This window comes from Eurosta solidaginis, chromosome 2, assembly GCF_040869045.1.
Source record: "Eurosta solidaginis isolate ZX-2024a chromosome 2, ASM4086904v1, whole genome shotgun sequence".
NCBI lineage: Eukaryota > Metazoa > Arthropoda > Insecta > Diptera > Tephritidae > Eurosta > Eurosta solidaginis.
This window is the reverse complement of record NC_090320.1, coordinates 50893987-50919957: the sequence shown is the minus strand read 5'-3', so window position 1 is coordinate 50919957 and position 25971 is coordinate 50893987. Positions and strand designations below refer to the sequence as shown.

Here is a 25971-nt window from a genome sequence, read left to right as displayed (position 1 = left end):
ATATTACTTCCTATTAGTCCTCAACTAACTATTTGCTTTCTCTGATGAATCTGAGTAGCAGTAAAAGATCCAATCCTTTGGTGAGCATGCAGCCGCAATTGTACCGAAAATCCAGAGCCGTAATAAAATCCTCAAATCCCTTGCTGGCAGTACTTGGGGAAAAGACAAAGAAATGCTCATTACCACATATAAAGCAATTGGCCAGCCGATTGCATGCTACGCGTCCCCTATATGGTCGCCAAGCCTAAAAATTACCCACTGAAAGAAGCTACAGGCCGGCCAAAATACTGCTTTCAGAACCGCCACGGGCTGTCTTCTTATGTCCCCAGAACACCATCTACATAATGAGGAGAGAATACTCCCCATCAGGGAGAGAAATGTGATGCTAACCAAACAGTTCCTGTTGAATACCCAGAAACCTGGGCATCCCAACAGACATCTGATTGATGAGCCAACACCGTCTAGGGACTTAAGGAGTCATCTCCGTAGGCATTTTGAGGAAATACGGCACCTCAGAACTCAGCCGTATGAAGTAAAAAAACACAAGCAGGTCCTTGGTGAACTCCACAAACAGGCGTCGGACCTTTATGCCGGGAATGGCCCGGTGAATCCAGTACTCAAAGAACAGTACCCAAAACTTGTGGAAAAGGAACGCATACTCCCCAGGGAAACGCGAGTCACTCTAGCTCAACTTCTTTCTGGATACTGTAACAGGTTCAACTCTTACCTGTCCAGAATCAACCCCGACATACAAAATGTATGCCCCGCTTGCAATGTGTCCCCACATGACACCAACCATCTCTTTAATTGTAATGTTGAACCAACGCCTCTACACCCCTTTCATTATGGTCCACCCCTGTTGAAACAGCAAGTTTCCTTGGACTCCCGTTAGAGGATATTGATGACAATTTGTGATCGGTCGCAACTATTAGGTGGGGCGAAGCACTGCTACAACAACAACAACAACATCCACTCCCTCAACGCCAGCCAGATTGTTTGAAGTCCGGGACATCGGCAGAGGGTGATGAATAGCCTCATTTTCGTCCTCGCTCTGACAGTTTCTGCAAAGACAGCTTGTTAATATGCGCCGCCGTCAGACCGTTGATGCAATAGCGCAATGACCTGCGATGAGACCCGTAAGTATTCTCACTGCAGATTTGTTTGGCTTAAGAAGGAAACTAGTTGCTTTTTTACCCAAACATGGCCATAAGAACCTTGAGACCTCGCAATCATCCCTGTTGTTCCACAGCAAGTTCGTTGCCCTAATATCATATTCCTGAATTTTCTTCAGGAGTTAAGCCAGCGGTGGGCGTACGTCCGCCTCGCTTATGCATATCTCGAAACGTTTCCCGGCGATCTTAATTGCAAATACATTCCTTTCAATATCGCTGTGCACCGAGACCCAGCACAAGGAGATATTTAGGTGCCTTTTGGACAACACCCCCGCACGGTATCCGCTTTGTCACGTTGAATTGTAATGCCTTTAAGGCGGCCTGGCTATCGACAAAGCTCGTTACCGTACTATCCTGGAGCAATCTGGCTGCTCTCTCTATACCATAGATCTATGCCTAGTAGACACTGCATGAGTCGACTCCCTTTAATTGATTTCGACCATTTTAGTTAAGAAAAAAATGTCCCTGCGGTAGTGATTGAAGCTCCAAAGCAGTCAGTTATTTACCAATAAGATGAAAATGCTAAACGTTTGTTTACCCTATTATAGGATGGGGTGAAGCACTGCATTAAGAAAAAGAAAATCCTACTGCTTTGTATACTTGGAAAGAAATTTTGCGGAAGAAGTGGCGATTGATCTTAACCTGCCATATCATTGGTGATTTGGAAAGTTGTCGAGGTGAGCAACATAACATACGAGCTTGGGGAAATGCCATGAGACGTCTGTGTTGCGTTGCAATTGCATGGACAAGTAGACGGTGTTCTACAGAGGAGTCGTCATACCAGAGTACCATAGGCAGCGAAACTTTGCGGCTTAAAATTAGCGACTCCTACACAATAGCGAACTACATGTATCCTATGAAAGTATAAGATAAAAACTCTGCGATTATCACTGATATAAGGAAATATTTAGAATAGGCCGTTTTACGGATGAATTCAAGATGGCAATACTCGCACTAAATTCCATATCGATCAGGCCGCATTATCCAAAGATGGTGGTTAAAGCAGATATTCCCTATAATCTCGACCAATTGGTCATAGTGTTCTATCCTGGCGATGTCAAAGGAGATAACTACTCACAGCCACTGGTAAAACGGGAGGCACAGGGGCCCGCGAGAGGCAGAATCTTAAAAGATAGCTGCTGGTTTTCTTACGCGGCCAGCCAACTATTGACATCATATAGTGTTGATCACCTGCTCGATAGGACGGGGATGACATGATCGTGCAGGGTAGCTTGGTCATGGAGATATTTGAAGATAAATTATATCCACCAGAAAAACTTGGGCACTTTAACATACGAACATCTGATCGCATATGACTGTGGAGCTACAAGATTCGAATAAAAAAAAATTACGCAATAGGTGGCGCTGTTGTTGTTGTAGCAGTGCTTCGCCCCATCCAATAGGTCTGACCAATCACAAATTGTCATCAATGTCCTCTATCGGGAGTCCGAGGAAACTTTGCTGTTTCAACATGGGTGGACCATAAAGAGAGAGGTGTTAGGGCGTTGGTTCCACATTACAATTGAAGAGATGGTTGGTGTCATGTGGGGACACGTTGCAAGCTGTGCATACATTTTGTATGTCGGGGTTGATTCTGGATAGGTAAGAGTTTAACCTGTTACAGTATCCAGATCGAAGTTGGGCTAGAGTGACTCGCCTTTCCCTAGGGAGTGTGCGTTCCTCTTCCGCAAGTTTAGGGCATTATTTTTTGAGTACTGGATTCACCGGGCAATTCCTGTCATAGAGGTCCGAAGCCTGTTTATGGAGTTCAGCAAGGACCTGCTTATGTTTTTTGGCTCATGCGGCTGTGTTATTTGGTGCCGTATTTCCTTATAGTGCTTACGGAGGTGACTCCTTAAGCCCCTGGGCGGTGTTGGCTCATCAATCAGATGTCCGTTGGGATTCCCAGGTTTCTGGGTATTCAACATAAACTGTTTGGTTAGCATTTCATTTCTTTCCCTTATGGGGAGTATTCTCGCCTTAGTATGTAGATGGTGTTCTGGGGACATAAGGATACAACCCGTGGCGGTTCTGAGGGCAGTATTTTGGCAGGCCTGTAGCTTCTTCCAGTGGGTAATCTTTAGGCTTGGCGACCATATCGGGACGCGTAGCATGCAATCGGCTGGCCAATTGCTTTGTAAGTGGTAATGATCGTTTCTTTATCTTTTCCCAAGTACTGCCAGCAAGAGATTTGAGGATTTTATTACGCCTCTGGATTTTCGGTACAATTGCGGCTGCATGCTCACCAAAATGTAGATCCTCATCGAACGTCGCACCCAAGATTTTGGGGTATAGAACAGTCGGTAGCGTAGTGCCATTGACGTGGACGTTCAAAATGGTCGACATTTGGGACGTCCATGCTGTAAATAAGGTCGCCGATGATTTAGTCGGTGATGTCAGGTTTCGCGAGGTGAAGAAACTGGAGAGATCAAGGAGGTAGCCGTTTATTTTGTTACATAGCTCATCGATCTATGGGCCTGGGCCTGTGGCCATTATTGTGCAGTCATCGGTGTAGGAAACGATAGTAACTCCTTCTGGTGGCGAAGGTAGCTTTGATATGTAGAAGTTAAACAAAAGTGGGGATAGGACACCACCCAGTGGCACCCCTTGTTTAACTCTCCTTGTTTTAGATGTTTCGTTTCGAAATTGCACCGATGCCTGCCATCCACCCAAATAATTTGCGGTCCACCTTTTAAGACTTGTGGGAAGGGTAGACCCTTCCAGGTCTTGCAGTAACGTGCCATGGTTGACCGTATCAAAAGCTTTTGATAGGTCTAGCGCAACGAGTACTGTTCTATGGTGGGGGGTTTTGATTTAAACCGAAATTTATCTGGGTGCTAATGCCATTTAGCGCGGTGGTAGTGCTGTGTAGTTTTCTAAAGCCATGCTGATGAGAGGCTAGTGGCAAATTTGCCTTGAAATAGGGCAGTAAGATGGCTTCAAGCGTCTTAGCTACTGGCGATAGGAGAGATATCGGACGATATGACTCTCCTATGTTATGTGGTTTCCCAGGCCTTAGTAGCGGGACCACCTTGGCCATTTTCCATTTTTCGGGAATGACAAAGGTGGATAGAGACAGGGTGAAGACATGTGCTAAATATTTAAAACCCTCATTTCCTAGGTTTTTAAGCATCGGCATGGCTATGCCGTCAGGGCCCACCGCTTTAGATGGTTTAGCTTGACCGATGGCACCCTCAACCTCTTTGGCGGTGATGGTGATTGGGGACGCGCTGAATTTATGTTTGTGTGCGTGTCTGTTGGCCCTCCGTCTAGCTTTGTCAACCGTAGAATGCATTATATATTGTCGGCAAAAAGCGCTCGCGCATTTTTTCGCATCCGACAGTACTTTATCGCCAAAGGCGATGGAAATTTTGTCGTTGTGCTTGTACGGATTCGATAGGGACTTTACGGTGGACCAAAGCTTACCCACACCGGCAGGGAGGTTACAGCTTACTTATATGCTCCTCCCATTTCGCCCGCTTGTGTTCATCCACAAGCAATCTGATGTGTTGGTTTATGTCCCTTATTTGAGGGTCGCCGGGATCGAGCTGTCTTATAAGGACACGTTCTCTCGCTAAATTTGCGGTCTCCGCCGGAAAGTGAGGCCGAATTTCGGGAATTCTTCCGGCGGGAATAAAACGAGCCGCAGCGGACTCAATGACATTGCGAAAAGCACGTTCCCCTTGGATAGCATCAGTCGGGATAGGGAGGGCAACAAAGCGGCTATCTGTAAAGGATTTATATTCTTCCACTTTTCGTTTTTAAAGTTTATGAAAGTGCGTTTTTCAGAGACGATGAAATCGGTGGTACGCTCGAGCGAGATGAGTATTGGCAGGTGGTCGGATGCCAATGCTACCACCGGCTGCCAGTTGACGCATTGATATATGTGGCGAACTGTGACAGCTTCCTACCATAAGAGTGGGTGCGTCTCCGTTTATTGTGCAGAACGTCGTTTCTTCTATTTGATCCACCAACATCTCACCTCTGCTGTCCGCCTGCAAGTTTGAATGCCATAGGTCGTGATGGGCATTGAAATCGCCTAAGATAATGCGATTGTCGCCAGTGAGTAACGCACTAATATTAGGGCGGTATCCACTGGGGCAGCAGGTGGCAGGAGCGATGTAGATGTTGATGATTTCTTGGTTTACATCGCCTGACCGGAAAGATAAGCCATGACGTTCCAGCACATTGTCCCTGCGGCCGATGTCGGGATCAAATATATGATATTGCACTGAGCGGTGTATGATAAACGCGAGACCGCCTCCATTCCCGCTCTCGCGATCTTTTCTGTGGACATTGTACCCAGAACAGGCCAGCAGAGCTGATCTTGCTGTGAGTTTAGTCTCTTGAATCGCAGCAATTCGGATGTTGTGCCGCTTCATGAAATCGACTATCTCCGTGATCTTCCCAGTTAATCCATTACAGTTTAATTGCAGAGTTCTGAAGTACAACGGGGGGACGTCGTCACTCTAGGAGTAAGTGACGGGTGACTACGCCTGGGTTGTGAGAGGCTAGAACGCAATTGCTGTTGTGGCCCTGGGACTGGTCGCCCCTGGGTAAGCATTGGGGTGCCTCGTGTATTTGGGTTTGCGGCCTGGCAACACGGCGCAATGAAGCCCGTCGGGGGGTCTCCGTCGCAAAGACCAGAACATCTAGGAAAGTGGCACCGACCGCGGCAGGAGCTGCATTGGGCGGATGTCGCAGACATATATATTCTGTGCAAGGTGGTAGGGACTAAGAGTCTGTTTCCCTGACTTACACGATTGCTGGAATGTAGTGGGGGGAGGGGGGGACACTAAGGCTCAGACTGCGGGACGCCCTTTGGCGTGAACAACCTGTCCGATGCAACCATCCCTTGCACGAGACACACTGACAAGAGTATGACCGTCCTAAAAAGACGGACCCGGATTGGGTTCGATACCTGCCCGGGGCAGGAGAGTATGGAGCAGTCCCGCTGCGAGGAGCTGCTGGAAGGATGACAATTTGTGGGAAGGACATAACGAACTAAATGGGGTTACACTGAAATGACAGTCCTTGGTCGGGAAAAATCCCGAGTCGATCCGGTACATAGAGCCAACTGGCTTGGGAAGCGCTGTAGGCGAGGTCTCTAAAAAATCCCGCTAAAGGCCATTGATGACCAGTTCATTCATTCTTCAAGGAATTTCGATGTTCTGATTAAGCTTACACTAACTGCTGGACCTGATCAAATTCCGCCGGTTGTGGTAAAAACTTATGCACAATACCTATATCGACCTCTAGCTTGTTTATTTAATGCCTGCCTGAAGCAAGGGATGTTTTCTATGAATTGGAAAGAGTCATTTATAATTCATCTCCATAAGAGTGGCAGCAGATCTTGTGTCACAAATTACAGAGGAATAGCTAAACTCAATGACATTCCCAAGCTGTTCGAAGCCATTGTCACAAAGCAACTGGCGTTCAGTCTATCTTCGGTTATCGACTTATCACAGCACGGATTCTGTAAGGGAAAGTCAACAGTGTCTAACCTTCTAGAGTTCACGACCCTTGTATCCAATAGCTTTAAATCTAACTGCGAAATTGATGTTATTTACACAGATTTTAGTAAGGCGTTTGATAAAGTATCCCATTCTCTGCTCTTACACAAACTCGACCGGTTAGGCTTTCCTCCCTTACTTCTTTCTTGGGTTTCTTCTTATTTGAATAAACGTAAACAAACAGTTATTTTTAACAACTGTTTGTCCAAATTCATCAATGTATCAATGTAATCACCTTGGGCCTGTGTTATTTCTACTATTCATTAACGACCTACCAAGTGTTTTGAAGCATTGTAAGCCGTTGATGTATGCGGATGACGTGAAACTTATTATGCCTATCCGCTCACCAGTGGATAGAGCACTTCTTCAGTTGGATCTGAAGAGCCTAGTTGTATGGTGTAATGCTAACCTCATGTCACTAAACCTTCCGAAGTGTAAATTCATGTGTTTTACACGAAGACCCTTTAATTCCCATGAGTATGTGATTGGAGATTATGTTATTAAGCAAGTCACCAACTTCACTGACCTAGGTGTTACAATGGACCCTAAGCTTGACTTTAGGTTACATTTAGAAACTTGCGTTAATAGGGCTAAAAGTACTTTGGCGTTCGTGAAAAGTTGGTCTAAGGAATTTAATGATCCGTATGTTACTAAAACTCGTTTTACATCATTGGTGAGGCCAATATTGGAATATGCGTCGATATGGAGCCCACGTTATCAAATTCACTGGATATAAACTGGAATCGGTCCAAAAACAGTTTTTGCTTTTTGCTTTGAAACAATTGCCTTGTGACACGTCAAGGAATCTTCCACCGTACTGCAGCCGGTTAAAACTATTACAGCTGGCTACATTACAGAGCCGTAGGGAGATGCTTAATGTCTTATTTATAGTAAAACTCATAAGAGGGATGATAGCTAGCCCATTTCTGCTTAGCGAAATTAAGTTCAACGTGCCAGTCAGAACGTCTAGATATTTTCAGCAACTGCATTTAAGTACATGCAGATCGAACTTTGAAATGCATGACCCACTTCGTGGTATTTGTCATGATTTCAATAATCACAGCAAAAATTTAGATACATGCGATCCGATTTTCAGAATTAAAAAGTACCTACTTACTACCTTAAATATGTAAGGTGTAACCCCATATACCTCTGTGTGTCTTTGCATTTGAATTATTTAATACATAAGTATACAGTATATTCTTGTAATTATTATATATATAAGTTGCTAGGCCTTTTGTTTGTTTTTTATACTATACTTTATTTAGTCTGATTAATTGTTAAATTTGTAGACTAATAAATAAATAAATAAATAAATAACAAAACTCCAATTCATCCCAGCATCTACAGCACAGTTTACCGTTCTAGCACTGACTCACACTCATTTAACTCCTTGCAAGAGAAATTTCCATGATTCATAGTTCACAAACGTTCACTTTCTATCATCCTTGCGGTTGGTCCGTGTGTTGCCCTTTGTGTGCACGCAAATTGAAGACACATTTTGTCATGTGCTTGCCACATAAATAATGTCCAAAGTCAGAAGGTAGAAACAAGAGAATGCAAACTAAAACAAAAAGAGTTCCTCGAAAGGCCGTTTCAAAAAGAAGCTCTTTCTTTCTGTAGCTCTGCACAAAACAATCAAATCGCTAGCAGGCATTTAACTGTATGATGGACTGAATGACTCACTTCATTGCATCCTACACGCACTTTTCACTTTATTTGATCATTTGTTGTGCCTTCTATGGAATTCGCTTGAAAGCAACCCAGTTCCAAGCAAAAATAAAACTTTTGTATCACTCGTGGAAAGAGGCGATGCGCGGCTTGGTAGGCGCGCGTTTGTTGCCAAAAATACATTACGCGAATTATTATTTTTTTTGGAGCATGAAACGTTACTCACATTTGAGCAGTTTTGTCACCGGTTTCATTGCCTTCCTTATTATTGCTCATTTGCCTTTCTTAGTGTGTTTTTGCTTAATATTACGTCTATGGTTTTTAACAGAGATCGCAAATAATAGTTCCGGAACTGATAATTTTCATTAAAACCGCTATTTATGTTACGAACACGCTTTAATTAACTGTTAAATGCCGGTACTGCTGATTTCGGTCTTTCACAGAGAGAAAGAACGTTTTGCTATAAAGTGAATGGTTAGTGAACGAGAACAACCGGTTACCGTAAACGCTTGACATAACTATAAATTTATTATCGAAAAGTTATCGATTTTTATTGAAAAAATATCGAACGTTTTTATTGAAAAAATATTGATTTATTTTTCGAAAGAAACTCGATTTTTTTATCGATAATATATCGATTTTATCGAAAAATATCTATTTTTTATCGAATAGCTGGCGAAGAAGCATTGATTTCGAAATCGATAGCTTTCCGTAACAGTTCGATAATTTTCCTATAGCAAATCGATAACATTTCGATAATATAACGATTTTTTTCTATAATAAATCGATAATTTTTTGCTAACAAATCGATATTTTTTGAGGCATAACAATTATTTGCAGACTCTTTTAATAACCTTACGTTAAGTTTACATTATGTTGCTTCGAACAGATCAGGCGAGAAATTTACCATTCAAAACATTTAAAAAAAAAAAATTTATCACTGAGAAAGAACGAAAAAATGTCCCCCAGCGGGTTAGGGGGAATATACCCGCGGCAGGCATTCCTGTCGTAAGGGGCGACTAAGATACCAAATTGATTCAAGGGGTTGCCAGCGCAATTTATACCTTCTCCAAACCAATTGTCAACCTCACTGCCAAGGCTCTGGCGACTCCAAGTTCCTCATGGAATAGAGGTTGAGGGCAGGATGGCCTAGAAGGTTTCATGTGGCCATACTAAATCGCTCCACAGACGGCCGGGCTAGTACCTTAATGGTGCTTGTTACCATTAAGGCCTTCGGGGAGTCTCATTATTGCTACAACAGCAACAACAACCAAAAAAATTTAAAACAAATATATCTCAGTGGGAAAGCCTTTCTTTTGTTTTTTGATATCGTTCTTTATCGGTGCTAAACCCAATTGCTTCTCTGGTTAACCGTTAAACGCGATCTCTGCTTTTTAATCTTACTACATTTTTTGCTTAGCATTGTTTATGTTTTTTCGTTGTTTTGCCTTTGAGCTCTTTAATTGTCGCATACAATTTAATTGCGTGTAACTAGAACGCCAAATACCAAAGAGGCGTAACAAGAAAACTTACAAAAAAATATTTGCTTGCTAAGCGCCATAAAAAGTAAATGATACACCCGTTTATTACGGGCTGTTGAGTTTCATATGAAATAAATTTTTTTGTTAGTAAAATTTTCAGTTTTTTAACCTGGCCCAGTTCTCTTTTAAAGCAGATTAGCTCATAGTTTTGTTTTATAAAGCAGTAAGTATGAGAAAGGCCAGCTTGAAATCCAAATCTTCTACATAGAGCTAAGATTGTATTCTGAATTATTCAAGATGGCAAAGGATCTACAAGCGAAAAATCCACAAGGCGAAGAGAGCCTCATGGAAAAATGTGCGTGCGTACAACGACTGCTCCAGCGAAACAGAAAGGAAAGTCCTAGCTAGGGGAAATATAGTACAGCGACTGATATAGAGAGAGAATGGGAATGGTCACGCAATAGTGAAGAGTTCCTTGAAGCGCTTCTCGACGCACACTTCCCAACGGTAAATGATGTAGAAGAGCCCGCAGACAGCACAAACACTTCGATCACGGAGCAGGTAGAGCTAGGCTTGGCGACTGATATCAAGATCGAATGGGCGGTGCAGACTTTTTCTACATTTAAATTGCCGCGCCAAGATGGTATAATCCCAGCCGTGCTACAAATGTCGAGTAGAGCGACGGTGGAATGGCTTAAAACAATATTCGAGGCGTGCATAAGAATGACTCATGTATTCAACTCTTGGATAACTACTCGTGTCGTTTGTCTACCAAAGGCGGGGAAGATAAGTCATTTATGTATATCTCAAAGACTACAGACCCATTAGCGTGACATGATTTCTGCTTAAAACCTTTAAGAGGGTGATAGATTTGTAAGTCCAACATGCATGAGAAACTATACTCTAAAACAAAACATGCGTACACCAAAGCCAAGTCGGTACCAACGGTACTACATAGGGTGGTTATAAATTTAGAGAAAGCCTTGGAATATAAGAAGTGCTCCTTAGGAGTCCTCTAAGACACTACCGGGGCTTTGAACAATATCTCTAAACAGGCGATAATGGAGGGTTTTATGTACATTGAAGTAAATCCAGCCCTAACTAGATGGATCGGCTGCATACTTAATTGCAGGAAGATTACTTCGCAGTGGGGGCTGTATGATGCCACAAAATCGGTGGTCAAGGGCACGTCACAGACCGCGGTGTTGTCATCTATGCTATGGACGCTGGTCATCAGCCAACTGTTCTGGCGTTCCGATGTGGCACTTGTCAAACGCAGATGACGTTGCAGTTGGTATAGGTGGATAGGGTCTTCCAACAATTAGCTCCTTGATGGATCGGACCTGGACATCTAAGGTCGGTTGAACGCGCCAACGTGAAGAAGACGGTTATGGTCTTATTTACTAGGAGGTTTTAGGCCCGAATTGATTGATATTGGGTCCCAGGGCTTATGGGAATATACGGAAATGAAAAAGAGAAGCTTACTCCGTGCGTGTCCCAATTGGATGGGACGAGATTAGAAGTAGGCGAGAGTTACACATGGCGACAAATCGGGAAAAGCATGTCGAAAATCATGTGTGTAAGTTTTACAATCTTAGACTAACAAAGCCTGTCTTATCATTTAAAAGAGGGCACACTTAATGGGTATTCTGACTGCACAATGCCTTTTGGCGTCTAATGCTTTAAAATTAGGCCTTGTTAGTGATAGCAGCTGTATGAAGTACGGGCTATAGGAAGAAAAGATTGCGAACTGCTCTTATCCTGCGCTGGCAAGGCCAAGATTCCAGCTATTAGCTATATTTTACTTGCCAAAGGAGCTGACTTATTTTATAACATAGGTCCTAAGTTTCTGATAGGATTTTCAGTTTCATCATTTAGCAAACTTCTGTTAACACTATGCTCTCATTCAGTGTATGTGAGGTGCCCACGGACCAGCCAGATCAACCTAATCTAACCTTAGTTTAATGCAGAATACATTTTTTATTAGAATTAAATTTCGTTTACTTCTGTGGTTTGAAATATTTAATCACCGTCTTCATATAAAAAACCAACATCTAAAAGCACTGCATACTCACAATTCATACACTCCCCCCTCGACCACATGCTGTGCGAACTCTTACAATGAGAGGCAAGCAGCCACTTCAATTTGTCAACAACCTAACAAGTCATCCTCGACAACCGAATACAATTGTCACCTGTCAAAGCAATAAATTTGCAACATACATTCATACTTAGATACAGAAATACTTCAGCAAATTGGCGGACAAGCTGTTTGTTGTATTGTTATTATAGTTGTTGTTATTTATTGTTGTTACTATGATACCTTCATTACTATGTACGTATAAGTAACTATCATTACGTACGGTGGCTGTTTGGGATTTCTATTACTTATTGCTTTTTATTTATTTACGGCTTTTCTACTTGGTTAAGTTAGTTAGTTAGCAAAATAATTAATTGGTTTTTGTTGTGACTATTGTTTTTACAACAAATGTCTTGGTCAACCGGTCTTTACCTTCATGCTACGTACAAAATTGTAAACAAAGAATCTGTCGTATTTAAATTTAATTTGAACAGTCTGAAGTCTCATTGTTTTGGCATGATTTTAAATAAAAAAGTGGCCAAGTTATTTAAACCTTTTATAAACCGTTTGAGAATTACAATAACTATTGATTGTGCGCACCCGCATATATGTACGTATTTAAATCAGGAGAGAAGAAAGTGCAAATGTATGAAAATTCTCTTTAGAACAGGGCTCTTCAAAACTGAAACTGTAACTGTGTTAGTAAGAGTATTAGGATCGTAGTGGTAGTGGGTTAGTCGTTGATCAACGAGCAATATACCAATGCGAATGCACGCATTGTGTGCTTAAATTTAAAAAATATTAGGTAAATAAGCAATGGAAACATTATTTTATTACATAGGAGTACCAAAGAAATAATTTTGAACCTTATGCTGACATTAAAAAGCTTAAAATCACACGTTTGAGCAAACGTTTGCAAAAAACTCAACCTCTCGTCTAGCTGAAATCCATACGTGACCAAGTTTAACCTACTCAATTCATCTCTTAAAGGAAATACGATCAGCGAGTGTAGCAACAGGAGCAGAAGCTGGCGCACAGTAATCTATTTTTACAGGGATGAAGGCGAAGTTGCTCAATATGCTGTAGTGCTCGTAAATCAAAAGCTTATATCCCCGGTCTGCGGTCATTTTGCCCGCGATGTCAACCGTGTACATATTCAGCATTGCATTTTGTGGCAGTGTAGATGTTTAACGAATGGATAATTCCAACCGTCGTTAATCGCTGCACTGCTTCCAACCTTTTCACCATGGAAGCCCTCCTATCCCTGTCCTCCTCGCTATCCTTCCATGACATTTTACCGTCAGGAATAATCTCATGGTACTCAACTCTTTCCGATCGCATCAGAATAGTCTAAACTCAGAAATCTTGTACATTAGCGTAAACAAGATGAGCTCAGTTTGCGGGACCACATGGTGACGATACCTACTGCCTTGTAAAAAGTCCCTAAGTATATTCAAACATTAACCCCGGAAAATAATTGCCAGTTCATCGGCATAAGCCATTACTTAGCAGCCCCTACCCTCAAGGTCCTGAAGCAGGTCGTTTTTTACCCAAAGCAGGGACGAAAGAACACGCGGCACAGGTTCCTTGTTATCGAGGGAGTCCTCTTTATACAACCGAATGAGGAGGTATTTCCGTAGACTGCTTATCAAAAAGCGTGTTGAGATGCAGAAAATCGCTCTCGAGGAATTTGATTTGCGGCAACATGCAGATCTCAGTAAGTTTATAGAAATTTCGTTCTCAACAATGTTTTGGCAAACACGACGAGTATAATTCTGCATGAAAGCCTTCTTAGTGAAAATTGCCTGCCTTGCAGCTGCTGTTCGGAATGGACGTAGAATAAAAACAAGTAAGAACGGGACTGTCTTCGGCTGCGCCGAAGACTTCATACCTCTCATGAATGGGGCTGAACAATAATCTTATCCCGCTTGCAATCTCCGAATAATCGGATGTATAAGATAAGAAATATATAGTGAACAGATCTACGTACCTTAACGATTTTTAAGATAAATATAAAATAAAAAATAGGTAGGTACCTTGTGTGAGGATCCAAAGTTTCAGGTTTTTTGTGGTCTGCGTGTAAAAACTATGACTACGAATCACGTATTTCAACAATATATGACGTAAGCGTAACTATTTGATGAAATTTGATGAATTTTGAAGCTTCTAGCCGTAAAAAGGGGGCAAAAATTAGAGTTTATATGGGGTATATAATATATATACCACCGATCTCTATGATTTTTTCAGACAACAATATATGCTATATACGTAAGCATATGGTGAAATTTGAAGCGTCTAGCTGTTAAAAAGGGGCAGAAATTGCGCACAGTTGCTTATCTGAACAATCGGTTGTATGAGATATATACTATATATACCACCGATCTCAATGATTTTTTCAGACAACAATATATGCTATACACGTAAGCATTTGGTGAAATTTGAACATATCTAAACGATTTTTAAGATAAATATAAAATAAAAAATAGGTAGGTAATCTGTGTGAGGATGCAAAGCTTCACGTTTTTTGTGGTCTGCATGTAAAAACTATGAGTACGAATCACGTCTTTCAAAAATATATGACGTAAACGTAACTATTTGATGAAATTTGATGAATTTTGAAGCTTCTACCCGTAAAAAAGGGGCAAAAATGACAGTTTATATGAAGTGTATAATATATATACCACCGATCTCTATGATTTTTTCAGACAACAATATATGCTATATACGTAAGTATTCGGTGAAATTTGAAGCTTATAGCTGTTAAAATGGGGTAGAAATTGCGTAAAGTTTCTTATCTGAACAATCGGTTGTATGAGATATATACTATATATACAACCGATCTCTATGATTTTTTCAGACAACAATATATGCTATATACGTAAGTATTCGGTGAAATTTGAAGCTTCTAGCTGTTAAAATGGGGCTAAAATTTGCGAAAATATATATACTATATATACCACCATATATATACTATATATACCACCGATCTTTATGATTTTTTCAGACAACAATATATGCTATATACGTAAGCATTCGTTGAAATTTGAAGCCTATAGCTCTTAAAATAGGGCAGTAATTACGAAAAGTTCCTTATCTGAACAATCGGTTGTGGCGGATATATACTATATATACGACCAATCTCATCAATTTTTTCAGGCAACAATACGTGCAATATACGAAAGTATATGGTGAAGTGTTAAGCTTCAATCTGTTAAATTGGGTAAGATATTACAAAAATCCTCTTTTTCTGAAAAATCGGTTGTATGGAGGATATATGCTATAGTGGTCCGATCCGGTCGGTTCCGACAAATGTCTAATCGGACACCCAAATACACCCGCTCACCAAATTTTATCAAGATATCTCAAAAATTGAGGGACTAGTTTGCATACAAACAGACAGACGGACAGACGGACATGGCTAAATCAACTCAGCTCTTCAACCTGATTATTTCGGTATACTTAATGGTGGGTCTATCTATTTTCCTTTAGGGACTTACAATTTTCGGTTTCGTGACGAAATTAATATACCATTTCATTTTCATGAAAGGTATAAAAATAGGTAGGTAATCTGTGTGAGGATGCAAAGCTTCACGTTTTTTGTGGTCTGCATGTAAAAACTATGAGTACGAATCACGTCTTTCAAAAATATATGACGTAAACGTAACTATTTGATGAAATTTGATGAATTTTGGAACTTCTAGCCGTAAAAAAGGGGCAAAAATGACAGCTTATATGAAGTATATAATATATATACCACCGATCTCTATGATTTTTTCAGACAACAATATATGCTATATACGTAAGCATTTTGTGAAATTTGAAGCTTGCAGCTGTTAAAACGGGGCAGAAATTGCGCAAAGTTTCTTATCTGAACAATCGGTTGTATGAGATATATACTATATATACAACGATCTCTATGATTTTTTCAGACAACAATATATGCTATATACGTAAGTATTCGGTGAAATTTGAAGCTTCTAGCTGTTAAAATGGGGCTAAAATTTGCGAAAATATATATATATATATATATATTATATATACCACCATATATATACTACATATACCACCGATCTTTATGATTTTTTCAGACAACAATATATGCTATATACGTAAGCATTCGTGGAAATTTGAAGCCTCTAGCTCTTAAAATAGGGCAGTAATTACGAAAAGTTCCTTATCTGAACAATCGGTTGTGGGGGATATATACTATATATACGACCGATCTCATCAATTTTTTCAGGCAACAATACGTTGAATATACGAAAGTATATGGTGAAGTTTGAAGCTTCAATCTGTTAAATTGGGTAAGATATTACAAAAATCCTCTTTTTCTGAAAAATCGGTTGTATGGAGGATATATGCTATAGTGGTCCGATCCGGTCGGTTCCGACAAATGTCTAATTGGACACCCAAATACACCCGCTCACCAAATTTAATCAAGATATCTCAAAAATTGAGGGACTAGTTTGCATACAAACAGACAGATGGACAGACGGACAGACGGACTTGGCTAAATCAACTCAGCTCTTCAACCTGATTATTTCGGTATACTTAATGGTGGGCCTATCTATTTTCCTTTAAGGACTTACAATTTTCGGTTTCGTGACGAAATTAATATACCATTTAATTTTCATGAAGGGTATAATAAAATGTAGGTCCGTCCCTCCTATTTGCAGCAAAATTTAAAAGAGGCACGTCAAAAATTGGAAAAGAAGCTCAGCTTAAGTATTGCATACTAGTTTCTCAACACGAAAACTTTCGCCAGTCTATCGATATTCAATTCAAAACTGGCGCGAACTATCCATGACACTGATAGTCTGCGCTCTCTCATCATGAGTGCTGAGAGCTAGTGATAGTAAAATAATTATTGCTTAATGGTTCTTACTATAATGGGTAAACCTTTCTCCCGACTTCTACAACGGCAGTTATTCCCCCCAGTTGGTTAAGGGGTTTAAAATGTTCCCGTAATAGGTATGCCTGTCGTAACAGGTGACATACCTAGAAGGTTCAATATGTTGACATCAAATCATCACCGAGATTGTCGATTTAGTAGTAATGAAGCTAATTTCCGGGACATCCGGTTCATTATCATCTCAGTAAATACTCCTCTAAACCTTCGGCGTTACAAAAAGAAGAAGAAGAAGGCTTCACGAAACTGTTTAATATCCTTGAACCTATTTGAGATGGTAAAAGCGAAGGATATACAGGATAAGGACCCTATCTTTTAAAGGAAGATCGGGTAGGCGGCACCTCCATCTTTGCTCACTAAGTTATGTTTGCATACCATATAACCTTCCTCGCTATTGTCTATAGTAAATAGCCAAAATCCATTCGAAAACTTCAAAGTGACGCTTGAGAAATAAAAACTGCGCTTCAGCAACTGCTGACAAATTGACTAATCATATTTATTAAAATCCGGGGAATAACCACTATAAACACACACTATCATTACATACTTTTAGGCGGAAGTTTTTTAAAGTAACGAAACTGGCAGTTTAGAGCACTAGATATGGCAGCTTTATCTAGCGATGATGATCCAGATTATCTTAAGGCAATCATAACATGCCGGTGCTGCATAAACCTGTTTGGTACTACATGACCCCGATTATAATATTTCCTTGAAAGTCTTTTGAATAAATTTTTAAATTTTACTAAATATTAAAAAACAGTGACTTTAAAAGAATTCCCATGCAACTCACCGTTCCTCAATAGTTGTTGGTAGCTGTGTTCTTGCACGCATCATACTCAAAAAGTGTTTTGTATGCGCCGCCGCACTCATACCACTGCCCATAACCATGCCGTGATGCCCAACGCTGCCGCTACCCTCGGACAAGTAGCCATTATCAATATCATGATATCGTCTAGCTGTTGCTGCAGCACGTTGTGCTAAACGCGCCGAAGCGCTTACCCTCAGCGAATCGCCATCACTGCAATAACCCTGACTTATTTCCGTCTCTACAAAATCGGCAACATAATTGTGAGCGCCACCGCCGCGTGCACCACGCGTAGGCAGCGTTACATGTGAATTGTAACCGCGCAGTAATGGTGGCATCGGCAACAAACTTGTTGGTTTCTTTTCCTCATAAATGGTATCGATTCTCGAGGGTATTGTATGAAACTTGGTGTGTGCAGGCGACGAGTTGACGGAGTGCAAATGCGCTGATGGCGAGTCAGGTGATTGTTGTAGACCGCCGCGTAGGGGTGAACGTTGTGGTGATGAGAGTATGCCCGGTCCGGAATTATATTCTAGTTTGCGTGATGTTGGCGTATTGGATGGGGGCGATGATGCGGATTTTGGTTGCTGTAGGCGACTATTATTGCTATATATAGCATGCTCTTGCTGTTGTTGCTGCTGCTGTTGTTGTTGTTGCTGATTAAAGTAGGCTTGCTGTTGCTGTTGATATGCCTGCTGGCGTTGTTGCTGTAATTGTAGCTGATGCAGTTGTTGTTGTGATATGTTTGTCGCATTAGCGTAATATGGTGGTTTGCTGCCCGGTTCCGGTAATACCGGCACCGGTTTCACGATATGTGGTTGATGCTGTGGTGGTGTATCCTTTGACTTTGTCTCACCAGATATGTGCGTTTGCATGTTTGATATGTCAATCTTTTCACGCTTCAGCATTTCATGCTGCGAATTTGAGTTACTCATGCCACGCACACGATTATCAGCGCTGCTGCTGCCTACAGGCGCCTGAGGCAACTTGCTGGTGCCTTTAATGGCAGCAATTGGTTTTGGTAAACCAGTATTCGATCCGTTAGGACTAACCAAACCTTTCGTGGGCGGTACTATCAGTGAGGACTTCGAGTCTGACTTTGAATTGAGTGAAACTTTGGAGGATGACTTTGATGAATTCTTTTCGCTCACACGTGGTAATGAGTTCTTCGTACGACCCATCGTTGAGTTTTTACTCTCGCTACTAAAATCCTCCTTATTCAAAGAACGCGCTGGACTCTTCTCTTTTTTGTCCAGTTTGCTAGCTTTGGTTTGCTCTTTCTTCATTTGTGCCGCCATCAGCTTGGACTGCTTTGTGCTGAGTTTACCCTTGCCAGATGTAACACTGACTGCTGGTGGCTTAATTTGTGATATGTGTCCATCGTTCAGGCTAAGCGATGAGTCTGAGCGTTCGGAACGTGCAGAGGAAAAGCCTGAAGATGATGAGGTGCGTTTGGATTGCACTTGCAGCTTAGTGGAGGCAGCATTGGCGGCGCTTTGTTGTTGTTGTTTTTCTTTATTGAACAACTTGAGTTTGTCAAGCATTGAATGCTTCTGTTGGGGCAGTGATGGTCCGGACGCGGATGTGGCTGGTATGCCACTTGGAGGCGGTATGCCGCTAGTGTGGGATGTTTTAGCTGTGGGTGGACGTAACCTGCGGGAGTAAAGAAAATTAAATACGTTTTTTATTTGTTACCAAGTCATTATTGGTTAAGAATGAATGCTCCCGTCTGAGGAGGTCTTCCTTAAAATAAGGTAGTTCTCGGAGAATGTATTCTTAGAAATATTTCCTAACTTACCCATTATTGTTGGCAGTTTTCAGACTTTGAATTGTATGATTACTCGTTGGTGGACTGCTTGGTCGGCCGCTATTTAACTCAGCTCCGCTTTTGCCCAGACCGGGGATGGCTGGAAAATGAAAAAAAAATTACAATAAGTAGTCGTTTTTTTATTTATTATTTACTATGAACTTTCCTTAAAATAAGTAGAGATCATAAATGGGCTCTCCCATTTTTGCGAATTACTCCAAAGTTTAAAGAAATTGAGATAACCCCTTGATATTTCTTCAAAACTCACAGAAGGCGACCTATGCATTGTGACTAGAGAGACACAACGACCTTACAACTTTCCTGAATGCGCCCTTAGGTTAGGTTGGGTTGAACTGGCCGGTCCATGAGGACCTCACATAGACTGATTGAGTCCGTAGTATTACCAGAAGTTGTTTTAACGACCAACCTGAAAACCCTATTAAAAACCAGGACCTAGGTTATAAAATAACTCCGTCCTCTTGGCAAATACTAGAAGCTTCCTAGGACTTAAGCCACTTGCTGCTTCTAGATCTGACAGCTGTATCACTCCTAATAGCTGGAGTCTTAGCCTGGCAAGTGCAGCGCATGAGCACAGAACGTGCTCGAACGTTTCCTCCTCCAACCCGCACTTCCTACATCTAATATCACTGACCAAGCCTAGTTTAAAGGCATGTGACGCCAGAAAGCAGTGTCCAGTAAGAATACCCGTCATGAGTCTACAGTCCTCTCTTTTTAATGATAGAAGCAACTTTGTTAGTTTAAGGTTGTAAGACCTACATATAATCTTCGACACTTTACAGCCCCGCGCTTGAACCCACGCCTTTCCCGCTTGGTCGATCATGTGCACCTCTCGCCTTTACTTAATATCGCCCAGTCTAATTGGGACGTCTACGGAGCAAGCTTCAAGGGATGCGCCCTTTTTAGCTAGTTCGTCCGCTTTTTCATTCCCATTTATTCCCATATGCCCTGGGACCCAATATAGATGTATGCTTCTCCCTGTCCCGATTCTGTCTAGAGAGTGCTTACACTCTATCACGCATTTAGATGCTGTGTTAGGCGAGATTATTGCCTTAATTGCTGCTTGACTGTCAATATAAAAGTTAACGCCCTTAGGGGCAATCCATTTTTTTTTTTTTTTTTGCAGAGCAGTAATCATAAAGAAAATGCGATTCTTAATTTATCAGCTGTTTTGGGATTTCCTAGAGGGTTCGGCATTTATCAGTTGAAGTTTTAGGCGTAAAAAGTGCTCTAAGGATATCAGTCAACTGTGAATACGTAACGATACTAAATGTAATTGCTTGTCTACGATTTGGTGGACCTCAAACTTACATCCAAGACGGACTTTGTCACGCTCACTGTTAATGCTCAGACATAGGATACCCATAATGAGAAGAATGGGAGGAAAGCTTATACAGTGAAAGGAAGGTTGGAAAGGGGTTCAGGGACTGGGGTTCTCTCGAAGCACCTGCAATTCAGCAGTCCTGTCGACTTCAGAACTCATCGGTGTATTCGGTTGCGATAGATTGCTGCAAGACAATACAGTTCCATAAGCATATGATCCTTTTCAACAGCTAGGTGCTACAAATGCATTAGGATCAGTGTAGTAAAATAGGAAATTTAAAAAACTCAATATTTGGTTATCAAGGCCTCCTTGCGAAAGAAAGAGTTGAGATAACAGAGACGATTCAAAACTTGGCAAATTATATCTCAGGAAGTTAAGCTGGTGACTTTATGTGCTAGTTCTGGAGCTCACATTATCGATTTCCGGTCCATCAACATTGATAACACTCTCCAAACCATGGGGAAGTGCCTTTATGGCAGCTAAAACAACATGAGTAGGAAGAGGACATGATACACAGATGAAGTGAGGTCAGAGTCTTTACAGCAGCTTCATAGAATTTAGTAGCAGGAAAATGCTTGCTTTAGTTAATAAGGTATTATTACAATAAAGACCCATAGACTTCGCTGGCGAGGTAATATTATGCGAGTGGACGAAGGCTTTCCGGCCAAGAAAGTATTTAAGTGGACACCGCAGCTTGCAAGCAGAGGAAGAGGGATACCACCACTGACTAGGAAGAGGCAGCTGAAGGAAAACTTAAAAAAAAAAATAAATGTAAGGCGCGATAACCTCGGGACCTACTTGTTTTATGCCGACTCCGAACGGCATCTGCAACGCAGATGAGTTTTCACTGAGAGCTTTTCATGGCAGAAATACACTCAGAGTGCTTGCCAAACACTGCCGAGGGGCGACCCCACTCAAACAAATTTTCTTCTAATTAAAAAACTTTGTTTCTAAAATTTTGATGTTGCTTTGGCCGGAGCGTGAACCCAGGATCTTTGGTGTGATAGGCGGAGCATGCTACCATCACACTACGGTGGCGGAAGACTTCGCCTATGCTTTAAAGTCAACGACTATCGCCCTGATCTTTCCCGTTTTTTCACCTCGCAAAATCTGACATTGTTACCTACCAAATTCCCGGCGACCTTATTTACAACGTGGCCATGGCAAATGTCGACCATTTTGACCATTCACATCGATGACATTACGCTACCAACTTTCTTACATCCAAAAATATCGTTCGCACAGGATCTACATTTTAGCGAGCATGCAGCCGCAATTGTACCTAAAGTCCAGTATCGTAATAAAATCCGGTAGTTGTTGTATTAACGATAAAGATACTCCCCGATGGTTTTAAGGCTTATCAACCCCTTGAATCCCCGTAACAAAATCCTCAAATTTCTTGCCGGCAGAGCTTGGAGCAGAGATAAAGAAACGCTCTGAACCACTTGTAAAGCAATTGGCCGGCCGCTGGTATGCTACGCGTCCCCGAAGGTCGCAGAGCCTGGAAGAAACTACAGGCCTCCCAGAACTGCTGCGGCTTGTCTTCTCATGTTAAAAGTGAGGCGAGAGTATTATCCACAAGGGAGAGAAATGAAACGCTGGACAAACATTTTCTGCTGAATACCAGTAACTTGCGCATTCCAGCAGGTATCTGATTGAGTTCATCTCCAGGGAACTTAAGAAGTCATCCCCACAAGCATTATGAGGAAATCTGGCACATAAGAACTCAGCCGCATGAAAAAAAGGAGCATGGAAATGCCCTCAGCGACATCCACAAAAAGTCTTCCGACTACTATGCCAGGGTATGCCCGGTGAACCCCGTTCTTAGAGACAAATTCCCTTAACTTGTTGTTGAGGAAATCAACCTCCCCAGGGCGACGCGCGTCACTCTAGCTCAATTTCGATCTGCATAATGTAATTGGTGAAAGTCTTACTTATCCAGAATCAACCCCGAAATACCCAATGTATGTGCGGTTTGTAAGGTGTCCCCACTTGACATCAATAATCTTTTCAATTGAAATGTAACGTCTCTAACATCCTCATCTCTCTGAACCAACCCTGTTGATACTGCAGGTTTCCTCGATCTACTGTTAAAGGATATTGACGACAATTAGTGAGTGGGCGCACCTATTGGATAAGGCGAAGCACTGTTACAACAAAAACAACAACACATCAAGCGCCGATGAATGGTGATGATGATGTTACAATTATCACTTTCTTTCTATAGGAGTCAGCTGACTTTCGCTATCAAGCTCCAGCGGCTTGTGAAACCTGGTGAAGTCGTGGAGAGCTGAGCTTGAGTGATCTCCATTTTTGTGAGAGAGTTTCCTTGCAAGTCATAGTTATAGATATTGGAAAATAGGATTCTCTTACTATATTTTCTATACTTTACAAAACGCCAATGCTGTGCAAACGTCATCATTGATTTACGACACTTGCGCCTACGACTTGTCAGCAACCTTTCAACCACATATTTTTATACCATCTTTGTACTTTGTTTATTGTCTCGTTCTTGAGTAAAACAAGTGGACATTAATTTAAATTGCATGCATGCAATTTAAGTAAATTTAGCTACACAATATTTAACAAGCTCTGCAACAGTTGCATTGAAAGCTGATTTACGAGTATGTCAGAAGGACTTGTTGCTGCAAATGTTTGTTGCATGCATGTACTATACAGTAAACGCGTAAGGAATTTTGTTACGCCAACACTGAAGCGTTACAAAAACTTCACATGAAACACAGAAAGGACAAACGTTAATTAATTTTCGAAACACGCGCCTACACAATACGAGTACTCAGACGTCACAAGTGACGCAGTTGCATTACTTAGTGCGTACTTGCATATGGACTCTTGTAACGACCCTTGCTGGTAAATGAATTCTCATTTGTTGGTGGAGGGTACGTCGATCAATGTGGCAGTTTAAAATTTAGTAAATACAAAAAAAACAAAAAAGATCACATCATATGCACGCGAATCACAAATCAGTGACAAACATAAATCAAAATCACAGCTTGATGAAGCGATAAGCGTTAAATTCATTATGGTCGCTGTGCACTGTGACACATTCCAGTTTGCTGTTTGATAAATGCATTTCTTTTCTGACAAACATACGTTCATTTTGGATATTTTAAAAACTTATAAAATCTCGTAAACAACCAGGAAATGGTTTATGAATTTGAAAAGTGAATAATTGTTTGTCGGCTTCCGTGCTTTTTATCGATGTCAAGATCTTAAAGGATAAGTTAAGTGCTAATTTTACGATCAGAAGGCATTTAAGTGCAACAACATGGCCCGAAGGGGTAGATGAGTGTAACGAATCTGCGCTGTCTTTTGGCGGTGGTGAATTCATTACGTTCCGGTTATAGCACATTCTGGTACAAAGCAGACTGTTGCGGGAACGACTTTTTTGACCCCGCAAATCTTTGGTGCGTTATGTGGGCTTACGCATTTTACAGAAGGCCCACCCCACCTCGACTATATATTTCGCTTCTTGAAAATTAGTCCTTGAGAGTAAGGGCTCGCTGAAAGCAACAGAATTAGGGTGGATTTGGTTAGCTTAAGTAGCATGACAGCTGCTTCTAAGTAGTGGGATCTTAGTTGCACACAATACTGGTCCTCTATGACACACATTTTATAATAGTCAAATCAGTTTTTTATTAGCTACATGTGAGTGAATATGACCTTATACAAATCTTTTGGAACTAAGGCAAGCCTAAATGTTTCGCCTTGTTCTTTCATATGAGGGTGTAACTCGCCGAAAAACAATTAAGACTTTCACTTTAATTTTGGCGTGTGTGAGATTTTGTGTGTGTTCAAGTCCGGAGCAACATCAAAAATTTAGAAACAAAATTTCAAAACGTGGCCGATCCGACAGTGCTTTGGCAAAGACTCCGTGTGTATTTCTGCCATGAAAAGCTCTTCAGTGAAAATTCATCTGCCTTGCAGCTATCGTTCGGAGTCGGCAGAAAACACAAATTGTAACGAATACCGACGAGTAGACGTTACTCGCCTCCAGTCAGGAGAATTATTCATGAGTGCTTGCGGCATTACTAACCATAGTACGCAAAAAGCAGAAGCAGTATCAACAAGAGCAGTTAAGGTCCAGTACCAGCCATATTAGCCCAAGACCAATTTCTAACTCAAAGTAGGCTAATGGCGCCAACCATAGTGCATGAGCGTCCCGATGAGGGAATTTTCCGACAACTTTCGATACAGGGTGATAAATTGTGCTGATCAGGCCTCACTGGAATTTCTTTCAATATGTGTACCACCTCACAACTTTCAGGTGAAGCTAATATCTGCAGCAGATATTACAAATAATCGCCCACGCGTATTTGGCTACCAGCCGTTGAGGATTCGGGAGAGATCTTGCTGGCCTGTTTTACAGCAGCCGCATATTGCAGACTGCCAGTTTATCAAAGAGCAAGCGCCGCTAAAGACCAGTAAGCCGATCTTGGTCGTCATATGCGAGGGGTCTCTAAGGAGGCTCTAGCTAAGGTGCACTACAAGATCGCCTTTGCCATCCGCATGGTCAAAATAAAAGTCTTTGGCGGTGATATCATTCCGAATAAAGAGGGTACTGAAGAGGTAGAAGGCGCAGTTTAACTGTTGCAAGGTGTCAACATCAATAATGAAGATATAACAGAAGACAAAATGCGTACAGATTATTCTTTAGTACTCTAACAATGCTACAGATAACCTAAATGTCCACTTGCCTAGTGATGAGAACATCCATATCAGTCTCATTCAGGAACTCTGCATCGACAACGTCAAGATCATGAGGTTAAATAGTAGCACAAACAATCTGTTCTACGGGAAAGATGAAGGTAATCTAAGAGTATGCATTCTAATAAAACAATGTAGCAGTGCCTTCCTTTGTTCAAATGACGGCAGAGCAGACGTAAAGATAGTAAAGAGAGATGGTGAGGTCATTCTCGTGATCTTGGCCTACATGGCCCATGGCAAGGTGATTCTCCCTCCACATTTGGCAAACTTCATTAATAACAGCGGCAATCACGATTTAATCATCTGCAGTGATGCTAATGTAAGATACACGTTAAGGGAAGGCTCCTCACCAATGAAAGAAGTGGATACCTTGCTTACTACATTTATCTACTTCAAAAACCTCTAACACCGACACTACGCCAACATTTATATTCCTTAGGTTAGGTTTGGTTGAACTGCCCGG

The 25971-nt window shown here is 41.5% G+C and overlaps 1 protein-coding gene across 12 annotated transcripts in view; it reads right to left on the bottom strand.

The window, feature by feature from the left end:
• Positions 1-25971, bottom strand: part of sick (sickie) — a 1191762-nt gene that overhangs the window by 504518 nt on the left and 661273 nt on the right. For all 12 annotated transcript variants that reach the window (XM_067765301.1, XM_067765306.1, XM_067765303.1 and 9 more), the window contains 2 exons: positions 19430-19538; positions 17617-19284 (listed from right to left, as the gene is read on the bottom strand). In XM_067765301.1, the coding sequence (XP_067621402.1) occupies positions 17617-19284; positions 19430-19538 (1777 nt within the window). The remainder of the gene's footprint in view (positions 1-17616; positions 19285-19429; positions 19539-25971) is intronic.